At 41.9% G+C, this 17,927-nt stretch overlaps 1 protein-coding gene and 1 non-coding gene across 4 annotated transcripts; both read right to left on the bottom strand.

The window, feature by feature from the left end:
- Positions 1 to 510: 510 nt before the first annotated feature.
- LOC118312865 (ATPase family AAA domain-containing protein 2) lies at positions 511 to 17,177 on the bottom strand. 3 transcript variants are annotated; one of them, XM_035638312.2, is made up of 29 exons: positions 16,778 to 17,177; positions 15,949 to 16,103; positions 15,547 to 15,602; positions 15,234 to 15,426; positions 12,667 to 12,754; positions 12,482 to 12,566; positions 12,050 to 12,223; positions 11,737 to 11,857; positions 9,932 to 10,033; positions 9,569 to 9,677; positions 9,350 to 9,465; positions 8,378 to 8,552; positions 8,161 to 8,249; positions 7,874 to 8,033; positions 7,633 to 7,723; positions 7,317 to 7,494; positions 7,067 to 7,203; positions 6,745 to 6,877; positions 5,682 to 5,868; positions 4,894 to 5,079; positions 4,606 to 4,741; positions 4,144 to 4,340; positions 3,603 to 3,762; positions 3,371 to 3,493; positions 2,818 to 2,991; positions 2,058 to 2,741; positions 1,747 to 1,877; positions 1,033 to 1,161; positions 511 to 722 (listed from the first exon to the last, which is right to left on the bottom strand). In XM_035638312.2, exons 1-29 carry the CDS (start codon positions 16,988 to 16,990, stop codon positions 690 to 692), a joined length of 4,515 nt encoding a protein of 1,504 aa, XP_035494205.2. In that variant the 5' UTR covers positions 16,991 to 17,177; the 3' UTR covers positions 511 to 689. The 3 variants fall into 3 exon arrangements, with proteins under 3 accessions (XP_035494205.2, XP_035495849.2, XP_035494996.2); XM_035639956.2 differs by lacking the exons at positions 15,234 to 15,426; positions 15,547 to 15,602; positions 15,949 to 16,103; positions 16,778 to 17,177 and adding an exon at positions 14,490 to 14,643; XM_035639103.2 differs by lacking the exons at positions 15,234 to 15,426; positions 15,547 to 15,602; positions 15,949 to 16,103; positions 16,778 to 17,177 and adding an exon at positions 13,672 to 13,825.
- LOC118317135 lies at positions 5,414 to 5,548 on the bottom strand. Its single transcript, XR_004795355.2, has one exon. It is a non-coding gene; the product is annotated as a small nucleolar RNA SNORA5 (small nucleolar RNA).
- Positions 17,178 to 17,927: the final 750 nt, after the last annotated feature.

Raw genomic sequence — 17,927 nt, forward strand, 5'->3', positions numbered from 1 at the left:
AGACATGATGTGCGACGAGATCAAACACTGTGGCATCACACAAAGAAAAAAAATAAAGACAGATGTACTAACATTGTGTCTGAAAAGGCCGGAGTTAAAAAAAACAAAAAACCAAGCATCAACAATTCCCATAAAACTGTGAATTTTAAGTTTGATCTTCCTGAAAAATATTCCAAGTCTGTTTCTCTGGAAACAAAGGCATTGCACAACAATTGTCATACTTGTAACAGAATTCATAAAAAAAAAAAAAAAGATGGATCAAATTGGCGTAGTGGCCCCTATGATGTGTTCATTCATATAATTTCTGCACTTTGAATTTTACTCAATTTCAGGGTTTTAAATGGACCACCACCACGTGCTGAAAAACAGCAGGAGAGAGTAAACGTGATACTTGTAGGGGACATGTGAATCGGGGTTTCCTAAAAGGTTTAAGCAAGTGTCACGATCTTCACAACCTGCTGCAGCAGCACTAGTCTGAATCCTGAGTTCACAAAAAGGCACAAAACAACATTTAGAGGAAAGCCATTTAATTAAATATGAACAAAAGAGGTTACAAGGTTTTGGCTAATGCACCAGTAGAGGTGCCTGTGTAGATTTCTATGAAAATAGAACCAATGTGGGTATATGTACACATTTGAGAAAGACAATGAGCAGTCATTAAAATAGGTCACATTGTTCCCGTAGAAAAGTCAACAGAAGTCTTCAATCTCCTGCTGCATCTCCTAGTAAAATAAAAAGAGGGGAAAAACACAAAAGATTAGGGACACAGCAAAATAACTGTCTACTGTATGTTAATAACAATACTGAATAAAACAGGAAATATTCCCCATTAAGACTACATGTGATCATCATTATCCTTCACTTCTCTTAGAATACAGTGCAAGAATAAAATATGGTTTTCTTCATCGCAGATATTTTACCGTGATAGTAGTTCTGGGACCTTTCTACTTTTTTCACAGACATGGCTTCCTGAGAGCAGTTGTTATTGGTTATTGGTTTGCACCTGTGCTTTTTCCTCTGCGCAGTACGAACCTGTATTAGTGTGATTTTGTTGAAGTCTCGTCTGTGTCTATAAATGCTCTGGCAGAGCAGTGCGTAGAGTTTCTCCAGCTTGTCGACCTCGAAGCCATCAGTCTTGGTCACTACGCTGTCCAACAGCTCCTGAAGGAACGAAGAAGAAAGGCAACAAAAAGAGGAATGACATGCGGAAGACATTTTTAGATGGAAAACAATATGTGAGGTGAAAAATATCACAGATTAAGAAAATAAAGCCCCAAAAGACTTAAGTCAATAGTTTTTTTTAAAGGTTTTCTCACCAGGTTTCACACATGATCTCCAGAAAATGTCTGGAGATTTGGATCAAAACTTTTTTTCTGAAGTTTGCCTTTCAGATATGAAAAACGCAGAAGTAGATTGTCTCGAGTCAGACGAGTTTACGCCAGCATGAAAATTTCCAAAACAATCAGGTGAGCGGTGTCGGCTTGTTAGAGCGCCCACTCGCTTGCCATGAATTCTACCCGGAGATTTTCCTGCTGTATTCTCACATGGGCTCTGGAAAGCATTTGCGGACAATTGCATCCTCATATACAGCCCCTCTGGAAAAGTTCGGGAAAATGTACGGACTTCAATGCGTCACTGAAAGCTGCTTATGAGAGGTCAAGATGCAGAAAACCCAATTGGATGGGTCACTATGGTAACACTGTGAGGAACAAGTCAACATGTGCAGACACCGACAGTGTCCCACACCTTTAATTTGTCTCTGTCCACCACCAGAGGAAGGTTCTGGTCCAGGATCTGCAGAGCTTTGCCCACATCACTTTTCTGCTGCTGCAGCACAGCGTTCTTCAGAGCCCGGGTCACTCGCCTCGCACTCCGCTCTGAGACACAAAACATATGTTGACAAAGTATTTAGACCACTATGATAGATGTCAGTCTGCTCTAACATTCACTCTGAAAGAAATACAGTGACTGGCCATCTCTACACACACTAGAGATTTTCTGGATTGCTTTTCTCTGAGACTAAATTCAAGACTGTGAGACAATGGTAACAAGCCAACCTGTGTTTTTGTCCCTGTCCCCGCCGACAGCTGCAGAGGAATCTGGAGTTGAGGTTTCAGCTGCTTCCACCTCCATCGGCTCAGCATGGCTGTTCAGCTCCGACTCTCCTGCAGTCGCGACACCGTTGCTGCTTTCTTCCGAGCGTCGTACGGTTTGACATTTCTTAGTCAGTTTTTGATTGTTAGTTTCACTACTCTTCACTAATTGTCCCTGGGCATCTCCCTGTGGCTCACTGTGGCCGTTCAGGTTCATGTTTGCTGAAATGGTTTTGCTGTTCCTATCTCCTCCCTCTATAACTCTGTTGTTTTCTTTTGACTGTCCTGGTTCAACTGTGAAAGCTTTTTCCACCACTTCTTTTTCATTCTGCGCGTGGTTGTAATATTCTCTCTTTTCGTTTTCAGACAGGAAAACCTTGTCTCCAGCTGCTCGACTCCTCTCCTGTTCCCTCACAGTGGTCCCTGCTCTGCCTTCCTGAACTTCTGCAGGACCTGACTCTACATCCACCTCTTCTCCAGTCGCTTCATCATGCTCTGCTCCTGCTTCCTCCTCCTCATCTCCATCTTCCTCCTCCTCATCAGACCCTAACTGTGTGTCATCTCTGGACACATGAGGAGAAGAAGAGGACTTCTTCTTTGAATATAAGCCAGTGGCCCAGCGACTCTTCCTCCTTTTCTTCCTCTGGCCTGGAGGTACAAAAGGTGATAAAGTTATATTATATAAATGTAAATCAATTGTTTTGTTATCTACAGTAGTTTATACCTGTAGATTTAGGTGTTGTAACAGCAGAGGCACTTGTATTCAGGGTAACAGCAACTGTGGCGCCGGTCTGATCTCTTTGCGGGGTCATGTCTGTGACCTTGGCCTCAGAAGGAGATTTGAGCTGTTTGGGAAGCACATGGTAATAGGAGGGAGCAAACTGGGCAGTAGAGGAACCTGGGATAGTCAAAAAACAAAACAAAAATTCTGAAACTGGACGTCTGGTTTGTACTATGAAGGGAAAATGCCGAAAGAAGAATGAAAGCATCATAAAATTACAAGTATTAACATTAATTAAGATATTTCAAAATTAGCTGATTCAAGTTAGTACAACAGTAAAATCCCCTACATTGGTTGGTTTAAAACTAGGCTCACACAGAATGGTAGTGTTAAAAAACTGTAAAAAGGAATTCCTGTGGCTAATCATGGGATGTTTGCTTTCTCTCTCTCACACACCCACCCACCCACCCACCCACACACACACACACAGACACACACACAGACACACACACACACACACACACACACACACACACACACACAGACACACACACACCTCTGGTGCTGCGTGATGCTTTGATCTCCTCACAAATCTTCTCAAAATTTTCATCCAGTTCATCTCTAATGATTGCATGGACAGTGTCCTTCAATGCACATGCTCTGTGGCGGATCTGACGGTCTGGAGGGGAAAAAAAAACAAACAATAAATTTCCTTCATCCATTTGATGTATATATATTAGCCCTCTATATTCTGCATTTCATATCTGCATTTATTGTTCCCTGTGTACCTGAGGGGTCCCTGTCAGGGTTGTATTCAAGGGCATTCTGCCAGATGAGATCCACATCTTGGACGAACTCTTTTGCTGTCCCATACCGATGAAGATCTATCTTAGAGAGAACGGTTGACAGGTCCATCGGCTTCTTGATCACCTCAGCGTAATCTGGAACCTGAATCACAAAAGAGACTGCTGTGAGTGCGATCAGTGTGGAAGGAACACTGGATTTTGCGCCAGCATATATGCCATTTATTCTTAAAGTCATCATGTGTAGGATTTGAGAATGTGCGACTTTGGCACCTCCGAGTGGTACTAACACAAAAGGCAGCCAGTAGTACAAACCACTGCAAGTGACTGTCAATCATGTGAGATGTTAAAGACATTAAAAAAGGAAAGACCATCATAAACACCAAAAAAATATGAATAAAAACACCAAATAGTAACCTACTTGCTTGTCTAAAAGGAGAAAGTACAACAGCAGACACCATTTCTTCAAATGAGGCATTGTTAGAGAGCAGATTAGCGAGAGAATAAAACGGAATACAGCAGCTACCTCCTCTAAATCCACAGGCTTCGTAAACGCCTTGAAACGTTTATCCTGGGACAGTCGGTTGGTGACATCTCGCAGGAAGAGGCGGAGCTCCCTGAGGGTGTCCTCCTCCAGCTCCTCCAATTTTTGATTCTCCTCTTCAGTCAGCTGACGTGGAGGTGGTGGCGGGGCGACAGGGAGCACCTCCAACGCGTGGAGCACTGATGAGAGCAAAGGCATTAACCACATGACAACACTATTCCCTGAAAAATGCTGCATTTTTTTGCCCTTATGATGCTGACCCTCTCTCTTGCTCCAGAGGTAAAGTTTAAATGCTTTATGTCCATTAGGGCTGTCAATTTTTATCCAAAACATTCATTGGAATGTAGGGGTAAATATTCATATTTGAACTGTAATGCCAGCATTCTACACAAAGTTGACTTAGTTTTGTAGTTTAAAAAAAAATCGAATTCATCTATTCCTCACCAGCTTTCTTTTTTGAGTTCGGGGCCTTAGCAGCCTGGTTGAGGATCAGGTCCTCAAAGAAGTTTCTTCTTTCTCTGCTGGTGGGGAACTGGATGTGGAAAACCTCACCGTACTCCATCCGAAACAACTCCTGAACCTGAGGCAAGGGGAGCGAGAAATGAGGGAAGACCCCCCCCAAAGAGGAAAGAATGTCTACGTATCAGGAAATCCTTTCGAGAAAATCAGATCTAGTGAATTTTAATTTTCAATCCTCAACTAATCAACACTGTATCTCTCATCTCTTGTTACCTCTATACTGAGTTGGTCATATTGCAGGTTGCAGGTGGCCAGCAGCAGAATAGGAGAGAAGGCGGGGATCGAGCTGAGGAGGCTGAGGAAGGTGGCTTTTAGGGCAGGACCAACCGTCTCCCACCACTGACCGATGTGAGGGATGTACAGGACACTGGGAGAGGTCCGCTTGGCTTCAACAAAAATCTGCACAACATGACATAGAAGAAACACTGTATAGCGAGAATATTCACAAACTGGAAGTAAATCTACAGACAAGCATAACGAACAGTGGCAATTCCACAAATCACGAGATGTGAATCAATGTGACGCAGTTTGACAGAAAAAGAAAACTATTGCCGGGACACTCAAATTGTTTGACGAACAATTTTGTTATTAATAATGGTTTGTCATTTTAAGCAAAAAAAAAATTAAAAAAGACAGTTTGCTTCTATCCATTTCAGTGTTTAACACCATTTCATGTTTGCTGATCAGAAAAATAACCAATTTCAAGACATCACTTTGGGGTCTGGTAACTAGCATTTGTCTGTAGTACATATTTATCCCCACTGACCATGATGTAAGGGGGTGGGGCCCATGAACTACAGTCTCTGTGGCAGCCATTTTGGCCAGTGAGGTCCACTGTAAAGAACACACTGAATTTGACACGGCTGCAGTACCTCTAATTTACTCAGTTCGGTGAGGTGGATGACTTTATGCATTTTAAGTCTGTTTGCATATAAATTACCCAACCCAACCCATAGATTATTTTTTGTTATACTTAATATTTACATAAACATCTCCTATACCTGAGCACAGGTCTCTTCTGGTGCAGTTGCACTGGCTCCAAACAGCACAGCCATGTCCAGGGTGTACACGGTGAACTTCTCCAGAGCGTGGAGGACAGCAGGAGCCAGGTGGGAGCTCTGACCCGAGCCCGGTCTGCCCTCCAATAGCATTCTGGGACGGTAGGACGTCGGCTGGCTTAGCACACATCTTCACAAGGAGAGATGACCGAGATAGATAGGTGAGGTGTTGGGGAAGTTCAGATTAATTTTCAACAAACTTTTCAAGGGGCTCATTGAGTTGCTTAAATAATCTTCAAAAAGAAGTTGGGTCACTGGGACAGCAGATGGCTAACAGCACTTCCAAAGTAAAGCAAGTAATAACAAGACATAAGATGACAAGTCTAAACTTTGTAGATGATGTTGTATGGACATTTTTGTAGTGAAAAGTATTAAATTCAACATCAGCAGCAAACAAACATTAAAACGAGCCTTTATTCAAACGTTGTAATTTCATGAGCTAAGTGAAAATGTAAAAAACAAAAACAGTAATTGAGGCACATGCAAAGGTTTAAGTATCTTTCCAAGCCAGTACTTAGTAACCTCTCATTTTGCAGATACCACAACTTACAAAGACATTTTGTATCCCAGCTAATATCCTGTCTCTTCTTACTTGCAGATCACTTCAAATGTGAAATTTAGAGATCTTTTTTGGAAAGGCATGTCTAAGGTCCACCAATGAATTTTCAATGTTTAGAACTGTTGAGGGACTGTGAGGGACTTTCCAAAGGATTCAGCCTGTGTTAGTTCATGAGTGTTTTTCAACTGGTAGGTTGTCCAAAACACGTCACAATTACAATTCTGTCATTTTGAGTTTGAATATCTTGGTTTTGTTAAAAAAATTAACAGAATGTATCATTTGTACAGGGGTGCCCTAACTCTTACCTACAGCAGTACAGTACATCAGCGCTTTCCTACATTCAGAACTACGACTAAGATTTCCATAGAGAATTTATGTAAAATAATTCATTATGTAACAAAAAAAGTAGTAAACCAATCATTCCTTCCTGGATAATGGCCGACGTACCTGTTGAGGTTGAGGAGTGTCTTGGCAGCAGGTGTTTTGAGTTGAGAGTGAAGGGTCTGTCCGTTGAGGCAGACTTCTTCATCCTCATCCTCACTGAACATCAGATCATCCTCAGACACAACACAGGCTAGATCTGGAAATTGAGCACAAGCACACGCTCATGCAGTTATTCCTAATGGCTGACTGATGCTCCAAAAGAGTTTGGCAAATGGACAGTCTTGTGTTTTCTGTAGTTGCTTGCGGATTTTTGTTAAATCAAAAGAAAAACAAAGAACGCAACTGCTGAAGGCCAAAAAAAGTAGACAACAATGCAGAACCGTACCTTGTCCTCTCTTCCTCTTTAAGCCCTGCTCAGCATGCGGGAACACTCTGCTGAGCATGTGCAGGATGTTCTGCAGGGCAGCGCTCAGCAGAGGACGGATGGCAGGGATCAGGGCCTTAGCCGGTGACACTACCGCCCTAAAAGAAAAAGAAAAAAGATCACAATTGGAATCATATTCAAGCAACAACAATCTGCAAGCACCAGGCCTAGGGGCTGACAGAATAATGTTTTCATTCTTAAAATAAGATACCTCTGGGCAGCTGGCACCATCTTAGACATGGCAGATATAAAGTCTTTGCTTGCGATGGCAATGGAGTTGACATCAAGTACAAGTTTCTGTGATGAGGAATAAATTTGTGGGTAGCGACGGCGCAGTGCACAAAGGGCAGCCTCTGAACACACTGCCTTGATGTCGGCGCCACAATAACCTGCCAATAAAAACAAACAGCTTGTAGTTGGCCACTAAGACCATCAGCAAATTTAAACTGGTGTCCTGAGGGTACTGATGCAGAAGTTTGGCAAGATGTGTATTTCTTGGCCTTATGAAAACCACTATGCAAACATACCAACACATTTCTCTGCCAGCTCCTCCAGAAAAGTGTCAGAAGGTGGAGGGGTCCACAGTCTGGTGTGGATCTTCAGAATGTCCTTTCTGGCCTGCCGTAAAATAAGGTATGTAAATATGAAAACTCAAAGGTCCACTAGCAATCAAATGTAATCAATATGATCTTAAAGGACCATGTTTACATCTTAAGACGTCGCTATGCATACAGAAAAATCTGCCATTGTCTATCAACAGGTTCTCACCTCTCTGTCAGGCAGGCCGAAGAGGAACTCTCTGTCAAAGCGTCCTGGTCTTCTAAGAGCTGGGTCGATGGAGTCCAGTCTGTTTGTGGCTCCGATCACTACAACCTCTCCTCTACCATCTAATCCATCCATAAGAGCCAGGAGGGTCGACACAATGGAGCTGTAGAGAAAGACTCAGATTACCAAATGTCTCTGCTCAGTTGAAATCTGTTGGATTATTCGGTAATTTTAACCTATGTCAAAGTCATGGCTCTATTCCTTGCAAGGACATAAGGAGTGCGGCTGACCTGTGGATCTGGTCCTGGCGACTGGACCTGACTGGAGCCAAACCATCAATCTCATCGAAGAAGATGATGGAGGGACGCATTTGGTAGGCCTGGAAACAATTCAGTCGGAACTCAATTACTGACTGCATTATCTTCAGACCTGATACTTATAGTTTACAGGCATTAACTTAGTTTGCTCTAATCTACAGGTGAATGCGTCTAAGTATAGAGCGTTTACCTGGTCAAACAGCAGGCGTAGCTGTCTCTCAGATTCTCCAACCCACTTACTGAGGCAGTCGGCTCCTTTTCTCATGAAGAACGACACCTTTCTTTCCCCCTGACTACACTCATTGGCCAGTGCTCTGGCAACAAGGGTTTTCCCCGTGCCCGGGGGACCATAAAATAGACAGCCCCTGAAGACAAAGACAATGACCAACAATGGGCCTTTCATTAAGATTTAATTAGCATCAAAACTCAACCAAAGCATGAGGCTACAACCATACAAATGTTTCGTTTTGAATCAGTATATGTATTAATCCCTGCCAATGCTAACACACCTGAACATGTATATTATGACACTTCAAGTACACTGAGCATGTGCGTAACAGTGTAAACAGGAAGCAGATTGTCTACTCTGCAATTGGTTAGATAATGAAAATACTACGAATGACAGTGGTTAAAAGTAAGACGAGGGACTTATTTTCTTGAACTGAAGACTTCAAGTGAGAGTTTTACTAGAATTTTGCATTCAGCGCTGGTAGTCGTGTCATGACTGATATGAACCAATCAGGATGTGTTGACTGTGTCATCATTTCCAAACATCTGTTTTTGTCCGTCCGTACTAAAACAAAGCCCCTGAGCTTTCAAACTATAATGAGGCGAGCAGCGTTTAACATTTCTCAGTTTTAGGTGCTTAGAATCTCCAGAGTGATGTGGACGGCGTTAACGTAGCAGCTGTGAGGCGTTTTTTGAAAAACCTAGAAATGTGGATGTAGCCCGAGACAGCAGCAGGCTGAGAACTGAGAGCACATGCAGAGAAGAAAGGAAAATCCCAACCCGAAGTAGACTAAAAACAATTGGACTAACCCGTTTTTCCGCTCGAGGGTTAGGACTGCATGAATGTATGCATGAGGGTCACGTGTGGTTGCCACCCACCACAAACATCTAGGCAGGCAAACTCCTTACACTGGTTCAAACACACATTGTTTACCTGGGTGGCTGAATCTTGAACCTTTCAAAGACTTCTGGGTAGAGGAGAGGGAAGACCACCATCTCCTTCAGCGACGAGATGTGTCTACTCAAACCTCCAATGCTGTCAAAGCGCACCTGGGTCACAAAAAAAAAATGTTTTTCAATGTCCTTGTTTTGACAACTTATGTTGTGCTGCTTTCACCATTTATTCTATGTCTCCGTCTTTCCATCCATTTACCGTCCTGTCTATTTGCATGGGGTCCACATCAGCGAGGCTGGATCCAATCTTCATCCTGTCCTTCTGGATTCCCAGCAGGTCTTCCTTCACAAGGTTCATTGGTAGACATCTGCATGGGTAACGGAAAACAGATATATTACCTAACTCATAACCCATAACCCACTATGGGAAGTTATTACTTGACAGGTTGGGATTTTGTAAGCTTTTTCGATCTTGTCCCCGTTACACTGCAGGAAATACATTTTAAATGAATTAATTAGACACAGGCTTTGTTCACCTTTGTGTTCCACCCATGTGCTGAAGAACATTGTTGGTATCTACCAGTAGGTGTGCTGCTGCTGCTGCTGCTGCTGCTGCTCTCACCTGTTGACTGACCGGCTCCTGTTCTTACTCCTTCGTCGCTGGAATTTCTCATCATCCGAAGATGAGGAAGTAGAGTCGCTACTGTGGATGGCATGTCTCCTTCTGCAAGGGCAAAAACAATGCATCTTATCCAAAGAGATCAATTTGTCACTTAAAAGCGGCAGTAAGCAATTTTGGAGAAAGCTTGTCGTGAGGTGCGGTCCGCACCATTTTTTTGGGGGGGGGGGGGGGGGGGTTTGATTTTACAGAGCCAGGGTTGACACGAAGTGGACCGTGAAGAAATATTTGCAGATTTTTACGAAAAGTGTATTGGATTAAAATGGCTTACTGCCCCTTTAAGGCTGACAACCTTCTTGATTAAAAACTAACTTGAACACACAAATTTTGTCAAAACAAAATCAAGACCCAACACCATTACGACTTGTCAATAACAAGTTTTCAGATACACAGACACATTGCTGATATAATAGAGAGAATGCATGAATTCAGAAAAAAAAGATTATGCAACCACATGCAACAACAACACAAGGGGTGACTCATCCAATCAGTTCAAATTACACCACCATCATGCATGTCACCATACTAACACTCCATCACTTTTAAAGGGCGAGCGATAAATTAAGTAAAAAAATATTCTAAATAAATTATTAAGGCAAGGAACGCGTGTGATAAGATGCATATGTCATATAATAATTAGTGTCAAATAGAAACTCAACTTTCTCGAAAATGGAGCTTTCTTTGTTTGAACAAAGCTTTAAAAAAAATTAATTCATTGTCTCAATACTTGAGGGAACCACAATCCCACCGAAATGTGCCATGACTACACACAACCATGGTGCCCGCACAGAGAGAACAACACCCCAAAGATGAATTACAGAATAAACACTGACGAGGTCAAGTAGTTACCTTACCTCTCAGAACTACTCCTGAGGTAGGGAGGAATCAGAAAAAGAAAGGGGGGGGAAAAAAATAAGAATTTTGGAACAGATTTTACATGTAATGTATAACCCATAACTGTAGGTTTACATTATTGGCCTAACTTCTCGTACGAGTGTGTGTCTGAGTGTATGAGCTATTAGTATGTATGTTGAAGTAGTGACTTATTAAAGGTTTTATCTTAAAGGACAAGCTTGGATAAACCTGAGAGTGAAAACTTATCCGTTCCAATGTTATTACTAAAGTTTGTCTGTTTTTAATTTTTTTTTTACATGAGACCATTTGTGGGAAGTTGAGACTCATCAGTTTTCTTCGATTAACTCGTGTACGTCAAATTTTATAGTACAACTTCCACACTACTCTGGTGTACAAAGATAAAACTAGAATATTTATTCCACAGTTTGTTACATCTGGAGTTCTTAAAGGAGTATTCAAAACTAAGTCTTCCTCATCAGAAAAGTGTACAACCGTTTGGCTCCGTAGTAGCTTGAGCCTCAACTGAGTGAATTAATTTCAAAGCCGAGGGATTTTTCTTAAAGCGACAGTCACACACTCCCCTATATAAAGGGGCAGTAAGCGATTTTAAACCAATACACGTTTTGTAAAAATCTGCAAATATTTCCTCACGGTCCGCGGTTTTTCGGCGCTCAGTGCCTGGCTTAATGTACTTAATTACTGTATAAGATGCATATTGCCGGTTGGCCTCATCTGAACTTTCTCACCTTAATTTATTACTGTGGCACCAGAAGGCACCTACATTAAGTGCCGTTGCACCTAAATAAAAAATGTTTAGTACCCCTGTGCAACCAATGTTAAAAGAATCAGTCTGGAGCCATGGTAATGTGCGGTGACGGAGGTGTCATACTAACCGGCTGCTTCTTCGCCTGTTGTAGGGACTCCTGGGGGCCGTGGAGCTAAATCTGAACCTGCGTCTGGTGGGAGACGAGTGCTCCTTGAAGTACATGCTGCGCTTCCTGGGCTCTCTGGGTTCTGACAAAACAGTAACAGAACCTAATCAAACAGTGTCAAACGTTGGAAGCCACAGTGATGCAAGCAGAGATTCGGATTAATTGGCTTTAAATGAAATATCAGTGAAGCCGTGTCAGATTACAAGTGAGACAACTGTCTCTGATTTAAAAGTCTAAAATTGAAGTGACCAATAGATTTGAAAAGACGTAGTACCATCCTGTGGGGCCTGGTAGCGAACCACGGTCTTGCGCTGTCTGAAGTCATAACGCCTTTGGTTTTCTTCTTCCTCATCCTCTGCATCTTCGTCCTCATCATCTTCATCATCATTGTCGTCATCGTCTTCTCTGTCTTCCTCTTCTTCCTCATTATCATCATCTTCATCACCTCCTGTGAATCAGAAAAAAAATAATAATAAACTACAGCTGTTGTCTGAATAATCTTCAAATTAAATTGAAGGTACCTTTATAAAATAAATATTTTCACATTGATCCGCTTGCATTTTTTAAATGAACATAAATAGGTGGAAGCTGGGGGTCAGGTCAGGGTTGAGTATTGTGATTGGCCAGTGAGACTGGACTTAGTCCTGCATGCCTAGTATTCCCCAGCTATGTTCCTTAAGTGATTACCAAACCGAATCCATCTCACCTTGGTGCGCCTCCTCCTCTGCGTCTTTACTCTCCACATTCGTCCTAAGAGACCTTCGCATCTGGGCCCTAGTGTAGACACCAAGCTGCTCAGAAGAAAAAGGTCAAGTGCTTATTAAATCAGTGCTTTCAATTTCTTCAGTTTGTAGGTTTGAAAATGAAGAACCACTGTTTCCTGGTTCTTACCTCTTCTTTGGTGTCTCTATCTCTGCTCCTCAGTCTCCGTCTCATCTTCTGCATGTCGTCCATCTTCTGGAGTACAGCTTCAGCAGTGCTGAGGTTAAATCAGAGAAAGAACATTTTATCAGTCATTAGCTTTTGAACCTAGCCTTCTGTATTTACAACTCAGTCCCATCAAGAAAATGCAATCGAATGCGATCACAACAATAAACTAAATTCATCACTGTGAATTCTGCAGTCTTGCAATCTTGTCCTATCACTGTAGTTTCCTGCAAGTTTAACCAATTAGAGCAGTCTTTCAAGGAAAATGTTGAGCCCTACATGTATGTACATTGATTACATTCATCCCCCAGTGATGGTAACTCCCGTTCTGGGGTATGTAGAAAGTGAAACTTCATCTCAAAAAGATAGAGGGAGTGAGAGAGCAGTGGAGCCAGTGACTGTGAGCATGGCAAGGTCCGAAGAAACAAGAGTTGGTTGCAGTAGGGAATTTGCAGTGCACGTTGCAGTCTTTAAACGCTGCAGAGTCTAAAGTAGAACCCGACTGGATTTTTAGGGGCCGATATCGATATTTGGAAGTACAAGATTCTCAATACCGATACATCGGCTGTTATTTATTTGATTAATTTCTAAAATGTCGTTATCAAACCTTTATGACATGTAATTGAGGCTTGATTTTTTTAGTTTAACCATGAGCTTTACCATAAATAACTATAACTTGAAAAAACAAATATGACCAAATACAAAGAATTTAGAACAAACGTTTATTTTACATAAAATGTAAACACATATGCACATTTAAAGGGTCAAATGAGTTGACCGATAATATCCATCGGGCTCTTGAAATATCGGCTGATACCGATATGTCTGTGAAAGGTTAAGTCTGGCTCTAGTCTCAAGACAAATGAATAGTTCTGTGTTATTTACTACGCTGTTGAAGGAGTAAACAGGGTTAGCCCCAGAGCATGACAACACATCAGTCTTCATGGATAAAGTGAAATGCAAATCTACCATTTCAGTCAGGACACCAAGCAGGAAAATGCTGCAAACTCAAGATACTCGCGTGACATCTGCAGACACCAGCATTTGTTTCATAATTTTTTTTTAAAAAAAGTCTGTGACAACACAAGCTGCTAATCATCAGTCCACCGACTCTACGACTAACTCTCTCCAAACCAGCAGCCGAAGAAGAGGGGGAAAGAAGCAGCGACATACATAAACTACGTTTGACCTTTGATGTTTAGTCACGCTTTGATCTATAAATCTGCTGCTAGCACAAAGAGTACTCGTCACTTTGAGATGATACCTTACCATCACTGGCAGCTCTGACTTCATCACTACAAATAGTGTTTGTAGAGAGATGAACACCCGTCTTTGCTAAAACAGTTGTATTTAGATGGAATAAATGTTTAATTTTGAGTTTTAGAGTGAGAAACCTCACATGGAGCATCTGACCATGTCCATAGAGAGCCCGCAACTTTGCTCTGCTTCAATTTATCAGCATGAAATTTGGCAGAGATAATGTTCAGATGTTGTGCTATGGATTGTGACTGGAAGTTTTTTGCTTCATCTGCATTATTACGTAGAGAATATTCACTCTAAATGCTTCTTTTTTGGGGTGGATATGAAATCTCTATTTACGTTGTGTTCCATCTTCCTTTACTCTGACCCATATATCTGATTCATAAAGACCTTGTAGTTGAAAGACGGAAGTTATGGTTATCATTTATTGGTAAGTTATCCGAAGGATTAAACGATTTAACAGAAAATAATTGTTAGATTAATCGAAAAATAATCGATCAAAAAATAATCGTTAGCTGCAGCCTTACATGTATGTATGTCACCAAGCTTGCTTCCTTGTTTCTGGTTGTGAAGATGCAGACGTGTCACACACGTCTCACTTTTATCAATAGGAATTTGAGCCAAAGATTGTGCAAGGCAATTCCCTGATGTTCTGCACAAGGCAGGGTTTAATTTTTTCTGTCCCACATGCAACTTTGGCACTTAACACACAACGGAGCATCATCATTTGACAACACTTTTCTAACACAAAGACATTAAAGAAATCAAAGCCAGTCACCAGTCCAACTACTGACCAATCAGGTCACTGAAAACCAGCATCATCATTCTACAGGTCTTTTGGGACAAAAGAGTTTAGAGTAAAGTAGGGTAAGATGAATAGATATTTATGAGTGGAATTGTGTTCCAGACTTTCCATGTGTCCACTCTGATTTTATAACAGAGCTTCTAATAAACAGGGGGAGAGTCTATCACACTAAATCAATACATACACTCATTATTATTAAAGCTTCATTTGAATTCAATAAAGATGATTTGATTCCAGACAGAATCTCTTGACTCTCTTATTCTATCACTGCAGCTCGGAACAACACGAGGAGACTCATAACAGTTGATCATCGTCACACAAGACGCAAAAAAACTCAATGATAAACTTGATTAAATCCTATTTACATGCATTTTCTAATAACAGCTGCTGTAAAAACGGTAAAAGGCTGAAACAACCCGCGCCCCCAAAAAATGAAAAAGTAAATCTGAAATGTTGCTGAACTCACTTGGTGATGAGGCGATCGTAGAGCACTGACTGGTTGCGGGAATCCAGTTTGTATCTCGTAATTCGGGAGCTACGTCGCACTGAGCGATCCTCCTCCTCCTCCTCCTCCTCCTCTTCCTCCTCCACTTCTCGGCTCTGTAGGTTAAAGCGGCTCCTCTTTGGAGTGGACGACCCCTCCAGTTCATCTGGAACATCTTGGGCACCAACAGAAGCACCATTTGAAAGCCTGTTATTAACGTGGACCCTCCTAAAAACTACTATCTTATGCAATGCTATCCAAGTACTCTAAGGTGTAAGACCGTGGCAAACTGTACCTGCTTGTTGCTTGTCGCTGGATGCTTGTCCCTCTGTCTGCAGCCTGGAAGATTTCCTGAAGACAGAGAGGACATACGAAATTTAATATTAGTTCCTTGTGTCCTCTGTAGGTGTAGCAATGAGCAGACATCTTGCCAGATGAGAAAAATGTAATCCTTATCAAGATAAATCAACCAGTTATCGAGTTAAGAACACAAACACGAAAGAAACATAGCAAAATTATTCTTGTGATCATTAAGTAAATAATTTGTAAACTCAAAATAACAGCATGAAAAGCTGCATTCTTCTGCATCGGAGTCACTTTGTGCAACCTCAACTGCAAATATACAGGTTAGAGGGAAGTTGGCAATATATTGACACTAATAATTAAATAGTAATCAAGGCGACTGGCCGTTCATTACCTGGTGCAGCAGCCTCTAGCCTTGTCCTCGCTCACAGGCACGCTGTTTTTGGGCTCCACGTCACTAAAGGAGACCTCTTGCTTCATCCTCTGTCCTCTGGTCCTCGGGGAGTGATGGAGACCACTCTCCTCATCCTGCATCATGTCTGCATGTCCCTGGAACAGTCGCACGGTCAGTTTTATTGTTTGCAGTACACATGTAGCCAGAGTCTGCTTTCAGGAATTAGCGTTAGAAAAACATAAGCAACTATCCAGTACTTTTACAGAGCCAGTAGGATTGTCGAAGCAACATCATCGCTTTTTATGTTTGTTCATTCGTTTCAACTCAAGTTTACTCAAATTCTAGAATTATATCAGAAAAATTAATATCAAGCTTATAGATTAAATAACGCATGTTTTAAAAAAAATAATAGTGGATATTAGTTTGGATACAGTCTGTTTTGCTCATGTGCTTCCTCTAATAAAATAAAACCAATGAATGAGCAGATGCCCTCCAACTTTTTTCAGTCCTCTCTACTACAAGTATGGCACACACAATTGAACATAACGTTAAAATAAAAGGATTATATCGGCTTTAGAGATTTAAATGAGCGTCTCGCGTGAATCAACAAATGTCAACTGGATGTCGGCGTTTTCCGTAAAATGTTAGGCGAGTCTACGGGTGCTCACTTGGACAATCCGTCCCGTGGAGCTAGTGGCAAGCTGTCAATGTAGCTAGTTAGCCTAGCACGCTAGCTAAACTAGCTTAGCAAAGTTACGTTCGTGGATAATCCATCCACACGAACACACACACGGACCATGTGTTTATCTAACCGGCTGAGTATCCTTACATTGGTGCCGTTCTGACAGCTGCCGACGCTGTCGTCCAGGGCCCGGGAGGACCGAGTCACCCGGGGGGACTTTCTGTCGGACGCGGGAAACAACGACAGAAATTCGGAGCTCGTATCCAACTCCGTCGACCTCCTCTTCGGAGTTGTCGCCGGCTCGGCTCCGGCTCCGGCTTCGGCTCCGGCACCGCCGCTGCTGCTGCGTAGTATCACCATCTTGGCTCCAAAACAGACCTTCCACCCGCACAAACGTGAGCCGCTCTTTTGCCTTGAAGCGTCTAACGCTTACGGTGCCGTCAGCATTGCGCAGTTAACGGTTAAGTATCCGCCAGTTGAAACACACAAACACACACACACAGACACGTTGGAGCCTCGCTCACTAAACCCTTGATTTCTGGCGCCATAAACGTCATCGGATGTTATGAGGTAACTGGGCAGAAGCTGCCGCTGGGAAAAATAGACCCCGTACCAAAAAATAAAATAAAATAAACTGTAGCAAAGTGAAATTGTTTATTTTATATTCGCTTGACGTCGATGACGCAGCACATCTTTAAAATCACGAATGTTGCCATTATCACATCAGTCCTGGTCTTAGTTTGAATGTTACGTTAGCGGAGTGATATGTGCACATTTTGAAAAAGGGTGACCCGTTAGAGCGCGCTCTGCTCCGACCTGCGCACCAACACGCGCACTCATTACGTACAAAAACTGCTGTATGGATCAGACTTGTCTGATCAAAGACAATGCTTTAATAACTTAGTTTTTGTTGTTAAATTATATCAAACATAAGTTGAAGGATTGTAATGTTGTCTTTTTGCATTAAAAACGCATTTTTTTTACCAAAATAAATATATTAGTTCACGTTTAATTACCACTAAAATCCATCTAGCTGCATCCCATACCCCCATGAACAATGCAATTGGACCAATCATCTTGGTTGTGGAAAAGGCTTAGAGAAATGTGCAGAACTTGGTATTTTTCAAAAGCCCAAACTTTACATTAATGCTCTAGATATTTGATCTGTACATGGTGAGATACACACTTTGAAATGGAGCAAAGGCCTCATGTACTGACAGCATATTCACTTTTCCTATATTTAACAATTAAATGGCTGTGGGCTGCCACCTTCAAACAAAAACAAAAACAAAAATTC

The sequence above is a fragment of the Scophthalmus maximus genome, chromosome 1, assembly GCF_022379125.1.
Source record: "Scophthalmus maximus strain ysfricsl-2021 chromosome 1, ASM2237912v1, whole genome shotgun sequence".
Classification (NCBI taxonomy): domain Eukaryota; kingdom Metazoa; phylum Chordata; class Actinopteri; order Pleuronectiformes; family Scophthalmidae; genus Scophthalmus; species Scophthalmus maximus.